Below are 19,615 nucleotides of genomic sequence, written 5' to 3'. Positions count from 1 at the left end.
AGAAATAGGGCACTTGGCTTGGTTTTCACAGAAATGATATATTGTGAACCCGTATTGTGAACTCATATTCTCAATACATTCTAAGTAGTAGAAAAAATTCTGATGAAAGAGCATGTCAATAAATTTTGCACTTACTTTGCAGAGGCAAACTGTCTGTAACGCACTGCAACTCTAGTGCCTCGGCCCATTCCATCTTTGGCTGAATCTGCATCTTCTCATATTTACCATTCTCAGTAATGGACTCTGGTTGACTGTTGATTGGTCTATTTTTCAAGGTTTTCATGTGTTGTTGAACTTCCGCCAAGAGAACAGCTTGTATTGCTTCAGTTACCTGTTAAATTTGTGGTTTTATATGAAATTTTTTAGTATTATTACAAATGGGTCTTGCATAGACCCCAAACTCTGGAAATTTGATTTGAATAGGTTTCACATAAATTGCAGTGTTTCAGTCCACTAGAATTAGCAATCTGAAATAACTGAAATGCAGATACTGAGAAATGGCACCCAAACCACCACATTATTCTTTTGTAAACACAAGAGATTTTAAAACAAAAGTTGAAAAGAGTTCTGAATTCTTTGTCCTAGGATATTTTCATTACTACCAGATGATCAAGAAAAATAATTTCAGTATGTCATATTGCTTTTAAAGACAAGTTTAGCTTGTCAGAAAATGTCTAGCTCTAAAGCATTATTTAACTAAAAACATTTATTTAATCTAGGTTTAATACAAAAGGTTAAAGACAAGACTTTAATAATAAATCTCACTAAATTGTGTGTATGTGTTTGTGCCTTCATATAGCCCAAAATACTGCAAAGTATGCCATCTGATTATTTTACATACCTAGTCAAGGACCTGTGGTTGAGTGGAGGGGGAAGGGGATGCTTGCCACAGGACATCTAATCTAATATTTTCATTTTTAAAATGATGAACCTGGGACATGACATCCCAAATGCCCACACAAACTTGATGGACAGGCCTTCTGATCTTTGCTTCTATGGTCTTTGTAGTATATATACTCCCAAGGCTCTATCTCCTTACCCCTGAGTGAAAACTTAATGACAGTGTACCTTAGTCTCTTCCTGGGAAGAGATGAGGCAAGGTCCAGGAGTTAAGTCAAGTTCAAGGAAAGCCAAGTGCTGAATCAGTGAGAGAAAAGGAAGAGTACCACTGGTCTATGTGAACTTGGGACATCTATCCATTTATCCTTTTCTGGCTGAGAGTTAAACCTTTCATATAGTCATGTTCCAATGCCTGCTCCTTTTCCCTTCTAAAGCCTTCCCGCTGTCAAGATGACTCATGTTCCGCAATTGGCACCATGCTTTCTCCTTTATCCCAGTTTATCCATACAACACCTGGAGACTGGGCTTTGGGGCAACACCGAGATTGGTGAGGTAGAGATGCTGACGCCCAAAACAGAACATGTATTTATCTAAATATTTATTTAATCTCTTTTATGTATCATGGCAGCGTGTGAGACTTTAAGGCTCCAAGGACACTCAGAGAGCTGATATCAATGGCAAATGCTTTCTGAACCACTGGAGCAGAAGGAGCCAGGCCCCTGATCTTCAATATAGGAAGCTTCTCAAAAGTATCAGAGCAGCTTCCTGATCCTGATCATCCCCCTGTTCTTGTCCACTCATATGCTCACACTCAAATGCTTCATTGGGTTGTAAAAAAAGGCTAATGAATGAAATGATTTTACCACTGTAAGCCATATCTACTAACATTGGAGTAGGTATATAATGCTTACTCATGCATATCACGTGATGAGATGCTCAACACTGTGTGAGCTGTGTCAAGAATGTAACATATAGTTCTACATAGAATGATACTGGTAAATCATTTCTATGATGTATGATAATATGATGTATTAGCTATTAGATATGATGTTTACTACAATATATTGACTAAAACATATTGACATACACAATACAGGTCGATCATGCTTATTTATGTATAGCATATGATGGGACAAACTATATTAATTATTCATGAACAATTTTATATCACTGAATTCATTTCGCTTTAATTTTGTCACATATTTTATTTGGCAGCACTGCTTCCAAGACACAGATGGTATGGTAAAAAGAGTTCAGAATCACAAATGAAAAGGCCTGAGTTTCAGATCCAACTATAAAAGTAACTACAAATGCAACCTTTGACGAGTTCACACATTACTCTGGGACTTCATGTCTTCATTTACAAAATAAAGTCTGTGGTACTGGAGAAGTTAGGATGAGAGCTTCCAGTCACAGAATCCTACGTGAAACCTGCTTCTATCCATAACTATAAATCAAGAGGATGTTAGAGGATCTTCTCAAACCCATTGTATGTCCAGATTACAGTCGATCCTGCAGAATGAGCAGTTCACCATATGCCCACATGGGATTATGGCTGCCCTGTCACACTGAGATCACTATCATCTCTGAGAAAAATCTACAATTGTGATTTAGAAAGCTGTCTATCCCACTGGATATGATAGTATATAATAGGCTGGATCGATATTCTTTCTTTAAAATATACAGGGATTTATGCAGTTTAATCTAACATTTCTAATTATTAGATTTTTATATCATGACCACATTTTTAAAATTTTGAATTTGGGGGGTTTTGGACATTATCACTGCAAATGTATTATGTAAGAATAATTAATATATCATTGAAAAACAAGAAGCAAAAATGACAAAACATATTAGCCATAATGAGTAGGATACTCAGAGCCATAAAACTTAAAATTGAATGGCACACATCTAATTGGAAACAAACTCAAAATGCATACATTATGCTCAGTGTGAAATCAATAAAGTATGGCTCCAAATTCACAGAGAAATGGTAAATTTCATAAGCAGGTAATAATGTTATCGCAGTATCTGGTATACAGTGAGCACTAAGTAAATACTTATGGAACTGAAATAGATTCTCTACACTTTAAAATATAAACTGTAGAAAGTAGAATTATTGATAATTTCTGTCAATCCTTGAGTTTCTCTAGTCTATAAATATGGTAGATAAATTTCGTAGATAGTAAACATAAAATTTACCCCAACAAAATATAAAATTTTTATATAACTTTATATATTTTATATAACTTTATTATTTTAACAATGAGCTAGAATTGAAAGCACTATGGCTAAAAAGCTATCTTCCAAATATATATAAATAAATTTCTCCAAAAATACAGATATGCAAAGTATAGCATTCTTATGAGGGAATGTATAGTGATTCAAAATAAAGTCTACAAATCCATTGGCTGGAAAGAGACAGCCACAGATCTGGGCCATAAACTTATTACTAGAATGATTACTGTGCTATAGGCAAGCTGAAAATTTTAATGGTATTCTACTAACACCTTGAAACAGCGAAGTACTACTATAAAATAGCACAGAACATTATAAGATTCGTAAGAGCCCCCAAGGCCTGCTTGTAGTTCCAATGTCCAGATTTTCTGCTATAAAAGCATTTTTCCAACACACAGACTCACAATGGCCTTTCATATTCTTGTAACATCTGGAAAAGCAACACTTCTCTTAGAGGCCTGGATGTCATATTTCACCCATTGCCGTTAGATTATAAAATCCCAGGAACTTTAGTGCAGCTTCAGAAACATGCAAATTAGCAACCTCAAAATCTTACTGTTGCTTTTCCAGCTTTTCGTTCTATGTTAGGCACGTTTCACATGTTAAGAAGCAAAAGAGACAATCTTCAGAAAAACTCATTTACCTGCAAAATTAACTCATTCTTACCTCTCCCTTAAAGGTAAACCCCGTCATTTTCTAAAGTAGTAGTTTGCTCTACTTTGCAAAAGCATTCTATTACCACCTGGTTCTCTAAAATACATTTAAAAATAGATTCACATTAACATGATTCAACTAACTGATTAAATGAACAGCATTAGGAATTTGAGGACTAGGTAATGAAACATTTAAATGGATACTTGCAAACGTCTCTGTTGCTCCTGAAGGGCCCAGGAATTCTCATTCCCACTTTATACATGAGGAAAATAAATAATCAAGTTAAACTCATCTTCCAGAGTCATTCCTCAGGCTAATGACAGGGATGAGAGGAGAACACTGAGGCTTGGACTTCCTTTAAGTGAGTAATAAATGCAAGCATTTTGTATAAGGTCATGGAATCATAGAACCTGAAAGATCCATTAGTCCAAACACGGTCCAAGCTACATTAAAACTTACTGGAAGGTCCAATTAACAACTACAAAAGATCTTTAGTTAGAGCGATTCAGGATAAGTGTTCTGTAGAAGTCTTCTCCTTAAGGATTTTTTCCTGATTGAGGAATTCTTTGGCTACTGGAGGGGAAAAAAAATCTCACCTTTTATAGATAAACTCTTTTAGGGTGATTGCTAATATGCTGGTAATGTCAACATGTACTAATGTTCACTTTATTATCACAGAGGCTTTTTGCATAACCATTCATTCATTAAATATTTATTGACTGGCTGCTGTCACTACTGCTTTTCCAAGCATTCGTCAAAGAGGGGTGAATTAGACAAAGTTCTTGCTCTCAGCAAGCTTCTAAAATAGTGAGAAGACAGAAGATAAGCAAGCAAAAAAGCCAACAGTATAATTTCCATTAAAAGCAAGTAAAACAAAGGAAATAAAACTGGGTAATGTGATGGTGACTGGTGCCATGGATTGGGGATGGTATGGTGGCAATATTAGATAGAATGATTGGGAAATACTTCTCTAAGGAGTTGGCTCTTGAGCAAAAACCCAAATGATGAATGTAAAAATAAGAATTCCAGCCCAAGAAAGTTCTTGACGTGGAAATGAGTGTTGTGTGTTCTGGAAAAAAAAAAGTCAATATGGCTAATATTACAAATAGGAGAGAGAATGATAAGCAAAGAGGTTATGCTAGAGGCAAATCATATAGAAACTGTAGGCCGTGGTAAAAAGTTTCGATAGCCATTCTAATGGTATTTATTTGGTTTTATGGTGTCAAATCTCATAGCTTGTTCTGAGTTACTTTCCTTATTTTCCTGTCCAATAATAACTGTTTGTATTTGAAGTTACTGCTATTCTTGTCTTGCAAAATTTACAATCATTAAGCTCATGAAGAAGAATAAAGTTCCAATAAATATTCATCTAATCAATGCACAGATATTTATCATACAACATGCAAAGCTATCTATTTAGCTGTTAGGACTTAAAAAGAACTGAAAAGAGGAAGGACTTAAATTGGGCATTGAGAAAAACCAGCTCTCTAATCAGCTCACAGATGAAGCACTCAGGAGAGAAAAATGATTCTAATTACACATACCGAATTCCCAAGACGAAGGGCCTTTGTGTCATGGCATATTTTGAAATAAAATAATAGACAATTCTGCCCTAAACTGAAACCATAATGGGCAATAAGTTGTGAATAACAACATGAAAATCTCTTCCTCAGCTTCCTCTATTCATACCCCTGAACTTGGTGCATCCTTACACAAGTTATTTTCCACTTTTCCCCTGATTATTAGTCTCTGCATTAGTCCTGTTAAATGAAATGCCCTGGGAGGACATTTGTGAAAACAAGGGTACCTACTTACTGCTACTCTCAAGTAAAGGGAAGTACAAATGAACCACAGCAGCAAGAAACTCTTCCATAATTTCAAGAACACAAACTGTTCATACCTGCACAGACTGGTCTCTCCAACAGGAAATAAGCTTCAGAAGTGAAACATCAGCTTCAGGTATATGGGATTCATTCTTATCTAGAAATAAATAGAACACATATATATCTCGAAAGTATTAAAATTGAATATACCTCAAGAGCCCTCAACTCCAGCTGCACATTGGCATCACCCAGGGAGATTTTTTACATAAACATTAATGCCCAGGTTCAATCTTCCAGAAATTCTGATTTAATAGGTCTCATGGTGAGGGTGGGACAGGCATTAAGACTTTTTAAAAGTATTTCAGATCATTTTCATGTATAGCCAGAATGGAGAACCATTAATTAATTTGTATGTATTTCAAACAATCATACTAATACATATTCAAATTAAATCAAATTCATTGTTATACATCAAATCCATCTTTTTTTCCACTTTTTTGTCAACAAGAAGCAATAATATTCCCACCCAAAACAGATCACTAATATTCTCTCTTAACAGATCCTCATAAAAATAGTTCCTGAAATTGTACACTGCACCTAACACACAGAAATCATATAAAAGATTTCCTTTGATTTGTCCTTACCCAGCTATACTACTCTGATCAATAGATATAGCACTTACGTTTTAATTTGCCTCATTTTTTTACGTATTGTTTCTTTTAAGTTTGCCCTCTTGAATGTCCTTTCTATCTATTTGCCTTAATGTTCAGTGTGAAATTTCGAGAGTGGGCTAGGACTTGGTTTATTTAAATTGATCCATAGTGTCCAGCAGTTTCTTGCACAAAAAAGCACTTAATAAGTGCCTTTTTATTAATTGAAAATGTACATATTATCGTCCAAGTGAAAAATCAATGAATTAAGGCTTTCTGATGGATAAAATATATTATGTAGGTGCCAAATCTTGGGAATGAGATAAGAAAGAAGGATGAGGGGCTTGCCCTGGAGGGAAAATTACTATAATTGTCTATTTAAATTAATGTATTAATATATGTTTCAAATCCTGATATCAACTATTTAAATTAGTATTAGTCCGATATGTATTTCATTGAAACACCATTTTATATATTAATAAATATGTATGTGTATCATATTAATGGTCAAGGGAAATGTGTTAGAAGGTATTTAATATTACATAAACTGAGAACATAAAAGAAATAAGAAATTTCTGACTCATTAATATCATTTTTTCCTGATGGAACATATAATTTGAATTTGAAATGACCAAGATCGGTGCATAAAACTTGTAAGTATGATAGAGGACTATGATTTTGAAGTCATATTTTCCATTTCTTCATGAGCACAGCCAGTAAGAGAAAAAAATTTTTTTGATCTCTCTCCTTTTTTCTTCTATCATTTTGTTAACCTCGTGACTCTACCATCAAAGCTAAATATGAGTATCAACTGTAACTACTTACTGGCATCATGGGGTACTTCACAGCATACTTTAATGTGATGCTAAAATTTTAATATGAGGTAGAAATGAGAGCCAACTTTTCTTGGCAACGTCAGTGAGTTAAAGAACAAATTGCAACTTCAGGGGAAAAGATAAAAAGAAAACATTCCAAGTTTACCAATATTACTTAGTCACCATTCCTGCTGACAAAAGTGGTTATTGGTTTCTGTCAACCTTTTAGAATGAGCACCTCAGAGCATTATTTTATTCTTCAGGCTTTGACTTTATAAAATTAATAGCGTGAAGTGAATCCCTTCTTTCCTTTTACCTCTCATCTTCCAATTATTAAAATACAAAACCACATCATTTTACTACCTAATTGGATTTTAAATGCTAAAAATGCCAAAATAACATCAGGGAGTTTAGTCAGTAATAAGGCTAGTTGCTCAGGCTGTTTTGGTTGGGGCAACCATAGGAAAAGTCGGAGCCTCCTTGGCTCTAGTTAGCAACTCTTTCAGTCTCTGTAGAAACTAATCCCTTTCCTAGTGTTATGAAAAATGAAAATGAGGATAAATACCCTAATAAGGACTACTACTGAAGGAGAAGGCAGGCAACCTAGCCTGGGGCCAGATAGGGAGAATACTACTTGTCATCATAAATGTCGGAACTGGCCTGACACAATGGAAGAAGCAAGGGGTTTGTAATTAGACAGAGTTGGACTGGAATCCTGGTCCCTCTGCTTGTAACTATGAGTAAGTCAGCTAAATTCCATGAGCCCCAGTTTTTCTGAGTAAAACAGAGATAGTTCCTCCTGCTGTGCAGGGTTATTAATTCAGATAATACATGTAAAATAATTAGCATAATTCTTTGAACATACTAAGTACTCAGTAGTAATTGGAAGCTATTAATAAACTCACACTTTAAAACAGCCCTGAGAGGATCCCTAGGTACCGCTGTTCAAGTTATCCCAGTGCATCGATCATAACTACACAACTTTGGAGGTAACGTGCACATCGAGTCTGAAATCTTATTCCCACTTACGAATGTAGTAAAATACCACTTTTAAAGGAATAAAAGACATGCCCAAAGTTAAATAAGTAGTAAATGGCAGAACTGGGTCTTAAACCTCGGCTATCTCAAAAACCACTGTTCTATTTACTATTCATCCATTAAACGAAAAGTATTTGTTTACTTTCTTGCAGGCATTGTTCTAGGAACTGGGGACATAGCAGTGCATAAAACTGCATTTTAAAATAAAACATGGAGCTTACATTTTACTAGATGGTAGATGGCAAACGAAAACATGATATACAGTATGTTGGATAGTGAAAAAGATTGTGAAAAAAGTAAAATGGGAAGAGGGGTAAGGTGTGCTGGGAGAAGGGAGGACACCTTTATTGATGAAATGGCATTTGAGCAAGAATTGAAGAATGCAGGGTATGGTGGGGGGCAGCAGGCTGACCTCTGTGAAATCTGGGGAAAGACAATTCCAGGCATAGAAAACAGCCAGTGCAAAGGCCCTAAGACCTTCTTGTCATGTTTGGATAAGAGTAAAAAGGCCTATGTAGCTGGACTGTGGGAAGCAGGGGATGAGTGCAAAGAAATGAGATCAGATGGGGGCATGTGTTTGCAATGACATAGGTAGAACAGCCAGGTAATACAGGGACTTGCAAGTGATCCTGAGCACTGAGGCTTTTATTTAGAGTGGTACAGAAACCACTGAGTGTAGGAACCAAAAACAGGAGCATAGGAATGGCTAAGAGGCTTCTGTAGTCATCTAGGTAAGAGGTGATTAAGGCTCAAGAAGGGTGGTCCTGTAGTGGCGAGAAGCAGTCAAAATCCAAGATATACTCTGAAGGCTGAGTATCATTACTAAAAGATTGAACATGGGGTATGAGAGAAAAGGGAAAGTCAAAAAGTCACCAAGCTTCTTGGCCTTAACACCTGGAAGGATGGAACTGTCATCTACTGAGATGCCGAAGATTTGGAGAGGTTTTAGAGATGAATTAGCCATTTGGCATCAAAAGAAAATCTAAGCAACAAGACTTGCCACTCAGAAGATTTCAGGGATAATTATATAACCTTCTGAAATAGCTATAAAATTCTCTAATATAATAATAATCACTTATTTGGTAATAAAGACATTGATATAATAAACTTCCCCATAAATCACATACGATTTCAATTTAATATCCAAATATTTCAGACTTTCAGAAAATTTCAGACTTTCAGGCATTTCAAAGATCATTTGACGAAATCCATCACAGTACATGCCTTATAAGATGTTATTTATTTAAATAAAAATTTTCATATATATTTTAATATTGGCAGAATACAAAACTATAACCATGTGAAATACAGACTAAGTCAAATGATAAATACACACTGCTCATTGTAAACTGTAGAGTGTTATCCAGTTATAGAAGTAGTTATTTTACATCATAGAAGTAAAAAAAAATTCAGAATATATCTGTAACTTCTTTACCATTTCGTAAGTAACTGTAGAAGCTTGAAATATGCAAAATATCATTCCCAGGACTTTTCACCTTGTTATGCACAGATTCCATTTTGAAAGAACTGTTGACAAAAAGATTTAAAGAATATTATTAAAGATGTATGAAAAATGTTTTGAAAAATAAATTGAAGATATGAGTACATGACCACTTTAACAAATTTAGGAAGTAAACACAGATTATTTTTAGTAAAGTCTTCCACATTAATCTCTTTGATGAGTCCTATTCTTCCACACTGCTCCTACCTAAAACCTAATTCCAATTGAATTGTGAATCTCAGTTTATCAGACTTATCTCGTGACCCACTTTTATAGAAGGGGCCTTGCTACTTTAGATTGCGCAATTTGTGACTAATGCAATACATTTTTGAATCCTAATATGTTGACATCTGCCAAAGAATTCTCCCCAGGTACTGTCAGGATCTAACGAAGGTAGGTATCATTCTAATCCAGTGACTCAATCAGCAACTTTCAGTTACTGTCCAAGGCTATTTTGAGAGGCAGTTAGCTCTTTCTCGAAAATTCAGTGACATCAGACACCAGTTGTTAAGCATACAAGGATTTTTCAACCTTCACAACAGTGAAATTTTAGCGAAATGGCCAAATTTGCTTGAAGGGTTTAGTGTGACAAAATCTAATACACATTATTTTGATTTTCTGAAAAAGGACAGGTAGTCTCTAAGAGCAGATCAAATCTGAAGTGACTGATTTAGAGAAGCAATCTCTAATCCTGACACCTCCATTCAGTAATTAGTTTTAATTAAGAATTTTGTAAAGAATTAACTAATGTGTGGTAATGATTTTAAAGCCATTAAATGGAAGGCATGCTGAAACCCATAATCTCCCCAAAAGGGCACAAGACATATCCTCTCTATCTAGTACTTCGTAATCAGGAACAAACTCAGAATAAATACCTCTGGCAAACCATAACTAAGTCTCTCATCTGCTCTGTAAGGTCACAATTAGGCAAACAAATATAATTTGTTAGCAGCCCAAGTTTTTAAAAATTTGAAGAAATCTTAGTGATCACCTATCCCGCCCACTTCATTTTGTAAATGAGGAAAGGAAGGCCCAGAGGGTAAGTGACTAATCCAAAGCTACATGGCTAGTTAAACCTGGATTCATTCCTAGGTTTACAGGCTCCAGGCTGACTGATTTTTTTTTTTTTTAAGTGCAATGTAATTTTCTTAGTAATAGAAAGAAAAGTAAATTAAACCTATCTGAAAATTTAAAAATACTTAAACAGAAGAAAATAGAGGATAATTAACTACAGAAATTTAACAGTTTCTCTTTTCTCATTATTAGGGACACTGAACAGAAAAAGGAAAACCCGGTAGCATTATAATGGCAGGAAGCGGAATACTGAATGCTACATGATCTACATGGACTTGCTACCAAACTGTAGGTTCACTGATGGCAGGAACTGTCTACTATACCTTGCCTGGCACAGATATTTGTTAAATTGAGCTCTTATCAAAGAATAGAAATGTCAATGACTGTTTATCACCATGTAGCGGGCAGTTAAAACAGTATCTCTTCTATAAAGTCTTTCTGATAGTTTTATCTCACACTAATTATTCTCTTTGCACTCACCACCTATAATATTTATCTATACTAGAAATGTTTTCCATTCCTTTACCTTATTTCAGTGTTTTCTACATATTTAATGTGCATTACCTTTATCATTTAAGTGAATTCACATCCAAATGAGAAATTTATATTTCCTCTGTAGGCTAGTGCTAAGAACATCTTCAGTAAGCAGTTGGTGAATTGAATTAAATCCTCTAATATCAGACTATGAAAACCTAATTGAATTTTAGCAATGAGAGAGGGTAAACACTCAGAGTTAAGGTCAGTAATTAATCAGGCTCTGGAGTTGGACTGGTGCTTAGCCTTTACTTAGCCTCCAAGAAGCTGAATTAATCTTCGGGTTGATACCTTCCCTCCATAAACCTCAATATCCTCATCTGTAGAATGAGCAAAATAATACAGTACTTAAAACCCAGGTTTGCTGTGGATATTAAATGAAATCATATATGTTAAGGGCTTACATGTTGACCAGTAGATAAACACTCAAAAAAACAATAGCTATTATTACTAAGTTGTAATTTCTATAAATCAATTACTGATGCTTTCTTCTATTTTAATAGGCTGAAGTATAAATTAAATGGTGAGATTTAAGGTATGAAATTTTCAAACTTTTCCTTTCTTTAAATCTTTTTTTTTTTTTTAATGGAACGATTCTCAAATTTGTGTGTCATCCTTGGTGCAGGGGCCATGCTAATTTTCCCTGCATCATTCCAATTTTAGTATATGTGCTGCCTAAGCAAGCACTAAATCTTCTTTGTTCATACTTAATTTACAGCAAGTACAATAGATTTCAAGATGTGTATGAATCTATGTATGCATGCATGCATGCATCTATCTATCATCTATCTATCTATCTATCTATCTATCTATCTATCTATCTATCTATCATCATTATCATCCAACCATCCATCCATCCATCCATCCATCCATCCAACCATCCATCCACTAAATCATTCAGCACCCATTACTCTGATTTTCCTGCCACATATTATGAGAGCAATGAATATTTGTTGAATGAATAAATTTTAAAACATAGATTTATTGCTCAAATTATCCTCCAACCTCAAAAATTAAAAGCAAGATTTTCTTAAATGTATTTTGAACGGAAGAAGTTGTTGCATATCTATTCTTCTCTGAGAGTAGGGAAGCTAGAGAGCAGAATCTAGCAAATAATAATAATTTATTTTAAAGTCCCAAATAATAGTCAAAATCTCTAGGCATGTCTTACCTGTCAATTCCACATTCCAATTCTACAGGCATGTTAACTAATTTGTTAACTAAAAATAGTCTTCTCAATAGATAAACTATAGTATTTGACTCTTGCAAAGAATCACAATCATTTTCCTCTCTTTTTGGCATCCCAGCCTGATTTGGAAGAGTGGATGTGTATTTATTTGACAAATCCAAAACTTTTCTGGAAAATAAATTTACTTTTGAACAGTCTTTTTTCATTTCAGCATTGCATAAATCCCAACCTGGAAGCATCAATGAGTAGTCTTCATTTGAAGCAAGTCCTAAAGAAATGGGACCCTGAAGCTTCAAAATATTGAGATGCTTAATGCAGAGATTATCTAATTCTTTATCCACTCCCCATGGCAAAAGGCAAGATAGGAGCAATTTAGCTGCATCGATTATGAGGTTGGCATCAAATTTTCTTGATGGCTTAGGGTGTGTCTTTTTGGAACTCTTCATTTTCTTCTGCCTTTTAATGCCATCATTTTCTTCGAAGAATGTTATCGAATTATCTCCTTGGGCTAGACTTTCACTAACAGGCTTGGCGTGTGCGTCTGCTGAGAGAGGACCACAGGCAGTTTTATTTCTTTTCAGTGTCAGTGTTTTCTTCTCTACTGTGCTTTTGGCTCTTCTCAGGATCTCGCTGCCATTGAATGAATTGGAAGGGTCACAGATTGGAGTCGGCAGCAGAAGTTCAACAAGGTTTTCCAGGTCAAATAGAAGGATATGAAAGCCTGTGTTACTCCATTTTGTCTTCACAGGCAAGACATTAAAAGGACCAGAGAAAGATTTCGCATCAATAGCCTAGGGGAGATAAAAAAAAAAAAAAAAGAAAAAAAGAAAAAAGAAACAAACAAAAAACAAAACCCTATGTGTCAAAGTTCTAGTTTTTAAATGATTTTATTAAAGGTCCTGTGATACTAAAATGACATAACAGAAAGCACTAAGTAGCAGTACAAACTAAAGGCAAGTCATTTCAAATTTTTTGTCTTAGATATAAAAATTCCCCTCTAAATTAAACATTCTGTATTCTTATATTCTATGAACTCCTTTATTCCTTTCTAAAACATTTAGTTTTTCTTTAAAAAATATAAATTAGGCCTATGAACTAAGATGGCATCAGACTAACTAACATTCTTTTATATACACTTTCACACTTCCTATCAAAATAGCCATGAAGACATACAACAGGGAAAAAGTAGGTTTAAAAATTGAGAAGAGTCTACGGTCATGCTACCCTGAACAAGCCCAATCCCATCTGATCTTGGAAGCTAAGCAAGGTCAGGCCTGGTTAGTACTTGGATAGGAGACCAGTTAGGAAGACCAGGTGCTGTAGGCGTAAAAAATAAAATAAGGGATTGTAAGCTGACAAGGTCCTTGCAATCTGTGAGGTCAACCAAGGGTTACCTCACCTAAAAAAAAAAAAAAGAAATTGAGAACAGTTAGAATACCTGCGAGAATTCAGAAAGTATCTAACAAGAACCGTCTCTCCAAATATGTTTAAAATTTTAAATAATTGGAAGTAACCTAAATGTTAACCAATATCAAATTGCTTTTATTTGCTTAAAGGCTCACCTTGTGGACTTGCATTTGATCTTTCTCTTGCCTCAAATGATACTGCCCTAGTACTGGCAGGGTGCACTCCCAAACTTCAGGTGGGCTCCTGATCATTTATGAGGACTTTCTGGAGCACCTATTGCCTCCTGTGGATCCAGTACTCTCTACGCTCTTCCTTGCTTACTTTTTTTTCAACCTAGTACTTATGATTACCTTATATTATATGAAATATTTATCAGTTTACTGTATGTTTTCTCCAACAGCATTCAAACTCCACCTTTGCAAGAGTTTGGCATGTTGCTTTGTTCCCAATACCTATAAAATGATGCTGCTATACAGCATTATTAAGGGGCTCAATAAATATTCATTGAATAATTAGTATATGTATACAGTGAAATACTATTCAAATATTTTTAAATGGTGTAAAATTGTACTTATTGGAGGAAAAATGTAATCTACAAGGCAGAAAAATATTCTTTTAATAAAATCATGTGTGTGAATATCTATATACATTATATATAGATATATATGCACCAAAATATTAAGGACACTTAATTTAAAAAAAGAGTTAAAATAATATTTATTTACACTTTAGGGTTTTTTCTTTTTAGTTTTTGGATTTTTTTTGCAGTTATATTTACTTTATAATTATACAAAAATAAACCATTAGAAATTTTAAAGATTAAAAAACAAAATGGAGATAAACTTAAAAAACACATTTTTCTACCAACAAAATGTATAAGGTTAGTATAATTATTAATAATTCTTGTGAATCAAAGTAAAAAGACAACTGTACAGGTTGAAAAATGGACAAAGCATCAATAGCAATTCACAAATAGCATTCAGATTAAAATATGAAAAAATGTTTACAACCAGTAATAATCAAGAAGTAAAATTAAGATAATAATACCAGTCAGTACCTATTAATTTAGCAAAAAGGGTTTATTACATTATTTTATTATGTAATGGTTAATACATACAAAATAATATATAAACCATGAATTTAGCCCTCGTATGCACTTCCACTTTCCCAAAGCTATAATCTTCTCTGGCTGCAGGGTCCAAACCTCCTCAATTACTGGGCCAATTGAAATCATAGCAATGATTCTAGCAATATGACACATTGCCTGGTCGGGTGTCATCTTCTTATTTTGTGACCTACAAAGCTACAATAGGCCCACTGCACTGTTGTAAACAAAAATCCTAAATTTCTGTCCCTAAATATGGTCCCCTTAAGCCTCAAGAGCAACTGGACATTTTACATTATTTTCAAATCATAAATGTTATTCCAAATTTATTTAACATATAGCAAAGTTGTTTCCCATATGGAAATAAGTCTATTAGATTATAAATATAAACTATTGTTATATTTTAATATACTAAAATGATTAAATGTTATAATTCTAACCTGGTATCATTGAAATTTTTTCTTTTAAGAAATAGTGAGAATATTGTTAAAGTCATGTCACCGAAAGACTTTAAAAAGAGTATTTACCATTATTTCAGATATAAGCAACAGAATGACAATGAATTCCTATATAGTAATTCCTGAGTTTTCACATATTGTAGATTTGACATACGTAACATTTAGTAATGTTTAGCAAAGGCTACAGTAAATCTTAACCTTATTTATATTTGTTACCCATATACAATATATTCCTCAGACAAGAATTCTATTAAAAGTAGCCTGCTATATCATGACTGCATAATGTTCTGCAAAAATATAAATATAATTATATTACTTTTAGAATGATAAAATATATCTAAACCATCATTATAACAGAAGTGTTTTAGAAACATTCAATCTAGTTACAATAAAAAAGTCTAAAACAAATAAATACAAAAAGTATTTTGTTCAATGTATGTCACTGCAAACAGTTGCTACTTAACATAAATTTATTAACTACTGTCTCCCCAATAATTAAAAAAAGTTTTAAATGTGAGGGTTAATTAAACATAAATTTTATTAGTTCACGTGTTATAGACTGTTCTCTGATTGCCTGAAAGATAATTTCTCAAAATGTGTTGTCCAGGCTTTGCATACAGAGAAGGTTCTGGTGTTTTCCAGGGTATCACATCACTTTTACTCCTACTGTCTGAAATTCTAAGTCGAGGAAAGAGAAGAGGTAATGTTTACAATCTAGAAAGCTAGAAGTAATGGGAAAGGACAATCTTCCATTCCAACCTCTGAACTTTGGTGGAGTATAATGGTACTGATATATCTACATGTGAATGTTGTAAACAGCAGGTGGGGAGTAGGAAGAGGCACACAGAGCTGAGTTCTTTGTCTCAAGTACACAGACTTTGGGAAAAGCTACTGAGTCAGAAAGTCTGAAAACAGAATCCCAGATGGCCAGCGGGCAGAAATTATTCCTTTACTCTCCGTAAGAAATGAGAATAAATGACAATAAAACTAAAGCCAACAATACAAAATTCTAACACTCAACAACCCAAGATACATGTAACAAGGAAAACAAAAAGACCCCCAAATTTGGAGAAAAATATATGTCTGAAGGTACAAGCCTAACACCTTTATATATATATATATAAAAAGTCTATTCACTTTCTTTTTCCTTCGCCCTACTGTGTTCAGCTTGTGCCTCTTTTCTATTTGACTCAGAAAGACAAAATGGTTAAACAAGGCTGGTTTCATCCCCTGCCTTTGAAAGTAGAAATGCAGTAACAACATGTTTGGTAAAACTTCTTTCTGAAAACATAGTGGATCCCCCACTGAGTTTGTTGTAAAGGATTTGACCTGCTCAGCCTACCACAACCACAAAATACATGTAGTGAAACTGATGTTTAAAACTACCTTCATTTTCTTACTTGTGACTTTGTGCAATAAAATCTAGTGCATGTGTTTAAATACTAAGAGGACATAAAGATAATAGCTGCATAAATATTTTAGATATTTAGTTATGTTAAAGCAAGAAAATATTATAAAGCCATCTAAGCTGACCCCTTCCCCTTAAACTAAGGGAAAATGAGGAATAGAGAAGTAACTTCTTCAAAATTACTCATTTGGTAAGCAGCCAAATCAGGATTCCCAAGTCTACTTTTTCTGACTATTCTTCAGATGACATTCTCTACTTAAATTTTTAAAAGACTGAAATATGTTTGCTATTTACCATTTCTAAGATATACGAGGTGTCCTTATTAACGAAGCATTTATTTTATGAAATACCACATTCACTGAGATAAGTAGGGAAGAAAAAGTCATCATTGCATGAAAATATTTGCTAATGAACTGCTTACTTACAAAATTAGTACCCAAACCCTCCTCTGTTTCTAACATAAAGGCCCAGGCCCATTCATTAATCAGGTTCTGAGTGATTATTAGATGATGCAATCCAACTGCATAGTAGATAGCAAATACTGTTAAAGATGCAGTATTACACAAAATTCAATTAGTGATGTCAGAACTATCTGAGTCACATCCAGTGCTAATTACAAATAAAGATCCAGCAAAAAGATCAGTTAAGGACTGAAGAAGAAAAAAATTCAGATGCTCCAAATGAAATATCTTTTAATAGAAAGTGTAGAAGAAAGCCTGTGGAAAACTTCATTACCCTTTAAATACTTTTCTAAAATGATTCTTTATTATTTATTGTGAAATTCAAACGTGAAGTAAAAGGTGACATATCGTGTATCATACAATTTAATTGGAAAGAAAACAAACATATTTTGATTCGCTCTATAGTCATTTAAAGAATTCATGTATATTTGAATTTAAATTTTGTTCAATGTAAAATGCTATATTATTTTAATAACATTAATATCATTTTTAAGTTAAAACTAAAATTCTTTTTTAATCCTTTTAAGAGCTAACCCATAGGGTTAACTGGTGCTCTCCAATCCCTCCAACCACCTGTAGACTACACTCTACTTTTTTACATTCTAATCACAAAAACTAAGATATTTGCTTTTCAGTAATTTCACGTCTTTTTGTTCTCAATGTTCTTTTCCTATGCGAGCTTATAACTTTAATTAACATATTTTAATTTTACATATTTTAATTTACATATTTTAATAAGTTATGTGAAAATAAGTTATGTGAAAACTGACTGTAAAATACAGTCCCTAAGAAAACAAAATTTAGTAATCTAAAAGACCCTATGGTGATGAGTCACTCTTAAACTGACTAGCTACTTAGGTATAGATGAGGCCATTGTAATAGATGAGAATAATCATATAAATATGTAAGGAGTCTGCACTCTGGTTATGTACAATGTTTAAATTTTTATACTTTAAATAAACATAAACTGAAAGTCACAGTTGATGCATTGCAAGTATAAATTTATGCAAAGAAAAAAGATTAGAAATTCCAGAAAATGTATCCTTTCTAAAAGGAAAGCAATCACATCAAAAGATTTATGACAATGGAAGTTTTTCAAGTAAGGGATGGCACAGATGATAGGGGAAATGTGATATCTATGTATTGAACACTATTACTGAAATTATTTGTTGATTACACCATAAATTTTACAAAAAAGGTAACAATTTTTTTAATGTTTCACCCAACGACATATTCTATAAGAAGTAATATTTTGACATTATGGTTTCAGTCAAATATACAATCTCTAACTTTACTTTCTAATTGCTATTTGTCACATAAACTTGTTTTCATTGTTCAATTAATATTTTTTTTCTATCTGTAAGTACTATGTCAGGATAAAGCGCATCATAATTTTTCCCATTAAAATCAATGGAAACTATTTTTTTTTCCATCTAATTAATTTTTCCCCTTAGCAACAAAGTTTTCAGGAAAGAACTGACATCTTTAAGCAACAGATAGGTGTATTTTTTGGATCAGCAGTGCTCCCTGCAGAGTAAAAATAAAGTCACATTGCCTCATGGAGCTCATGGCTGCTATCTTATGAAACAACTAAAACAGCTGGAGAATTTAGGTTCTTGGACTTGTCTCTTATTCTCTGTTGCAGACAGGAAGACAACATTCTCAACATGCTGAGTTTGTAATCCTAGAGACAGAATTTCTTTAAGTAGAAAATTTTTTGAGGAACAAATTTACAATATAGATAATTTTATCACGTAATATGTATATAAGGAGTTGTCTTCAACACTTATGCCACAAAAAGCAGAGAATATGTTACTTGCTTATAAAATGAAATTAGAGTTGCTGGTTATATTTTTGCTGCTAAAAATTTCAAATAGCTACTTTTGTTTTATGACAAATTAATAAATCCTAGAGGTTTTGAAAATGTAAGTTGACTTCTAGTCAAGATGGCAAAGTTTAGACTTTGAAGCAAACTGTTTCTTCCAAATACATACCAATGATAGATAAAAAGTTAAAATAAAACAAAACTCAAAAAGGTTTAGCTAAGCTCAGAAGCAAAATAAACACCTTTGAGGACCAAACATGGAATAGAAGCACAAAGTGCTAACTGGAACTGAAGTCACAGGCCTGCTCAGTATCAGGACTGCAGGGAGGTAGTTAGGCTTTAGAATTCTAATGCTGGATTAATGTCAGACCTAAGGAAAATTGCAATGTAACTTGTAAGTGAATCAACTCAAATGTTAGTTCACTCATTAGACAGACATATACTCAATATTAGTACAGTGCAGGCTTCATTCTGGCCTGTCTTGAAAAGGTAGATAGAGGCAACAACATCACAGAACATCAGCTGAGCACAGAGAGAGAAAGGGAAAGAGAAAAATAAAGTACAATGAAACTAACACGACACACGAGAAAAAAAT

At 33.7% G+C, this 19,615-nt stretch overlaps 1 protein-coding gene, 1 non-coding gene and 1 pseudogene across 8 annotated transcripts in view; 1 reads left to right on the top strand and 2 right to left on the bottom strand.

Moving 5' to 3' along the window:
- Positions 1-19,615, bottom strand: part of WDR72 (WD repeat domain 72) — a 201,282-nt gene that overhangs the window by 74,646 nt on the left and 107,021 nt on the right. For all 7 annotated transcript variants that reach the window (XM_039888997.1, XM_039888999.1, XM_039888993.1 and 4 more), the window contains 4 exons: positions 12,339-13,147; positions 9,494-9,585; positions 5,633-5,712; positions 136-331 (listed from right to left, as the gene is read on the bottom strand). In XM_039888997.1, coding sequence (XP_039744931.1) covers positions 136-331; positions 5,633-5,712; positions 9,494-9,585; positions 12,339-13,147 — 1,177 coding nt within the window. The remainder of the gene's footprint in view (positions 1-135; positions 332-5,632; positions 5,713-9,493; positions 9,586-12,338; positions 13,148-19,615) is intronic.
- LOC120581098 (U6 spliceosomal RNA) lies at positions 11,747-11,854 on the bottom strand. Its single transcript, XR_005647151.1, has one exon. It is a non-coding gene; the product is annotated as a U6 spliceosomal RNA (small nuclear RNA).
- On the top strand, positions 13,564-13,682 carry LOC120623131 (uncharacterized; annotated as a pseudogene).

The sequence above is a fragment of the Pteropus medius genome, unplaced genomic scaffold, assembly GCF_902729225.1.
Source record: "Pteropus medius unplaced genomic scaffold, Ma_sr-lr_union100, whole genome shotgun sequence".
Lineage (NCBI taxonomy): Eukaryota > Metazoa > Chordata > Mammalia > Chiroptera > Pteropodidae > Pteropus > Pteropus medius.
This window is presented reverse-complemented; position numbering and strand designations above follow the sequence as displayed.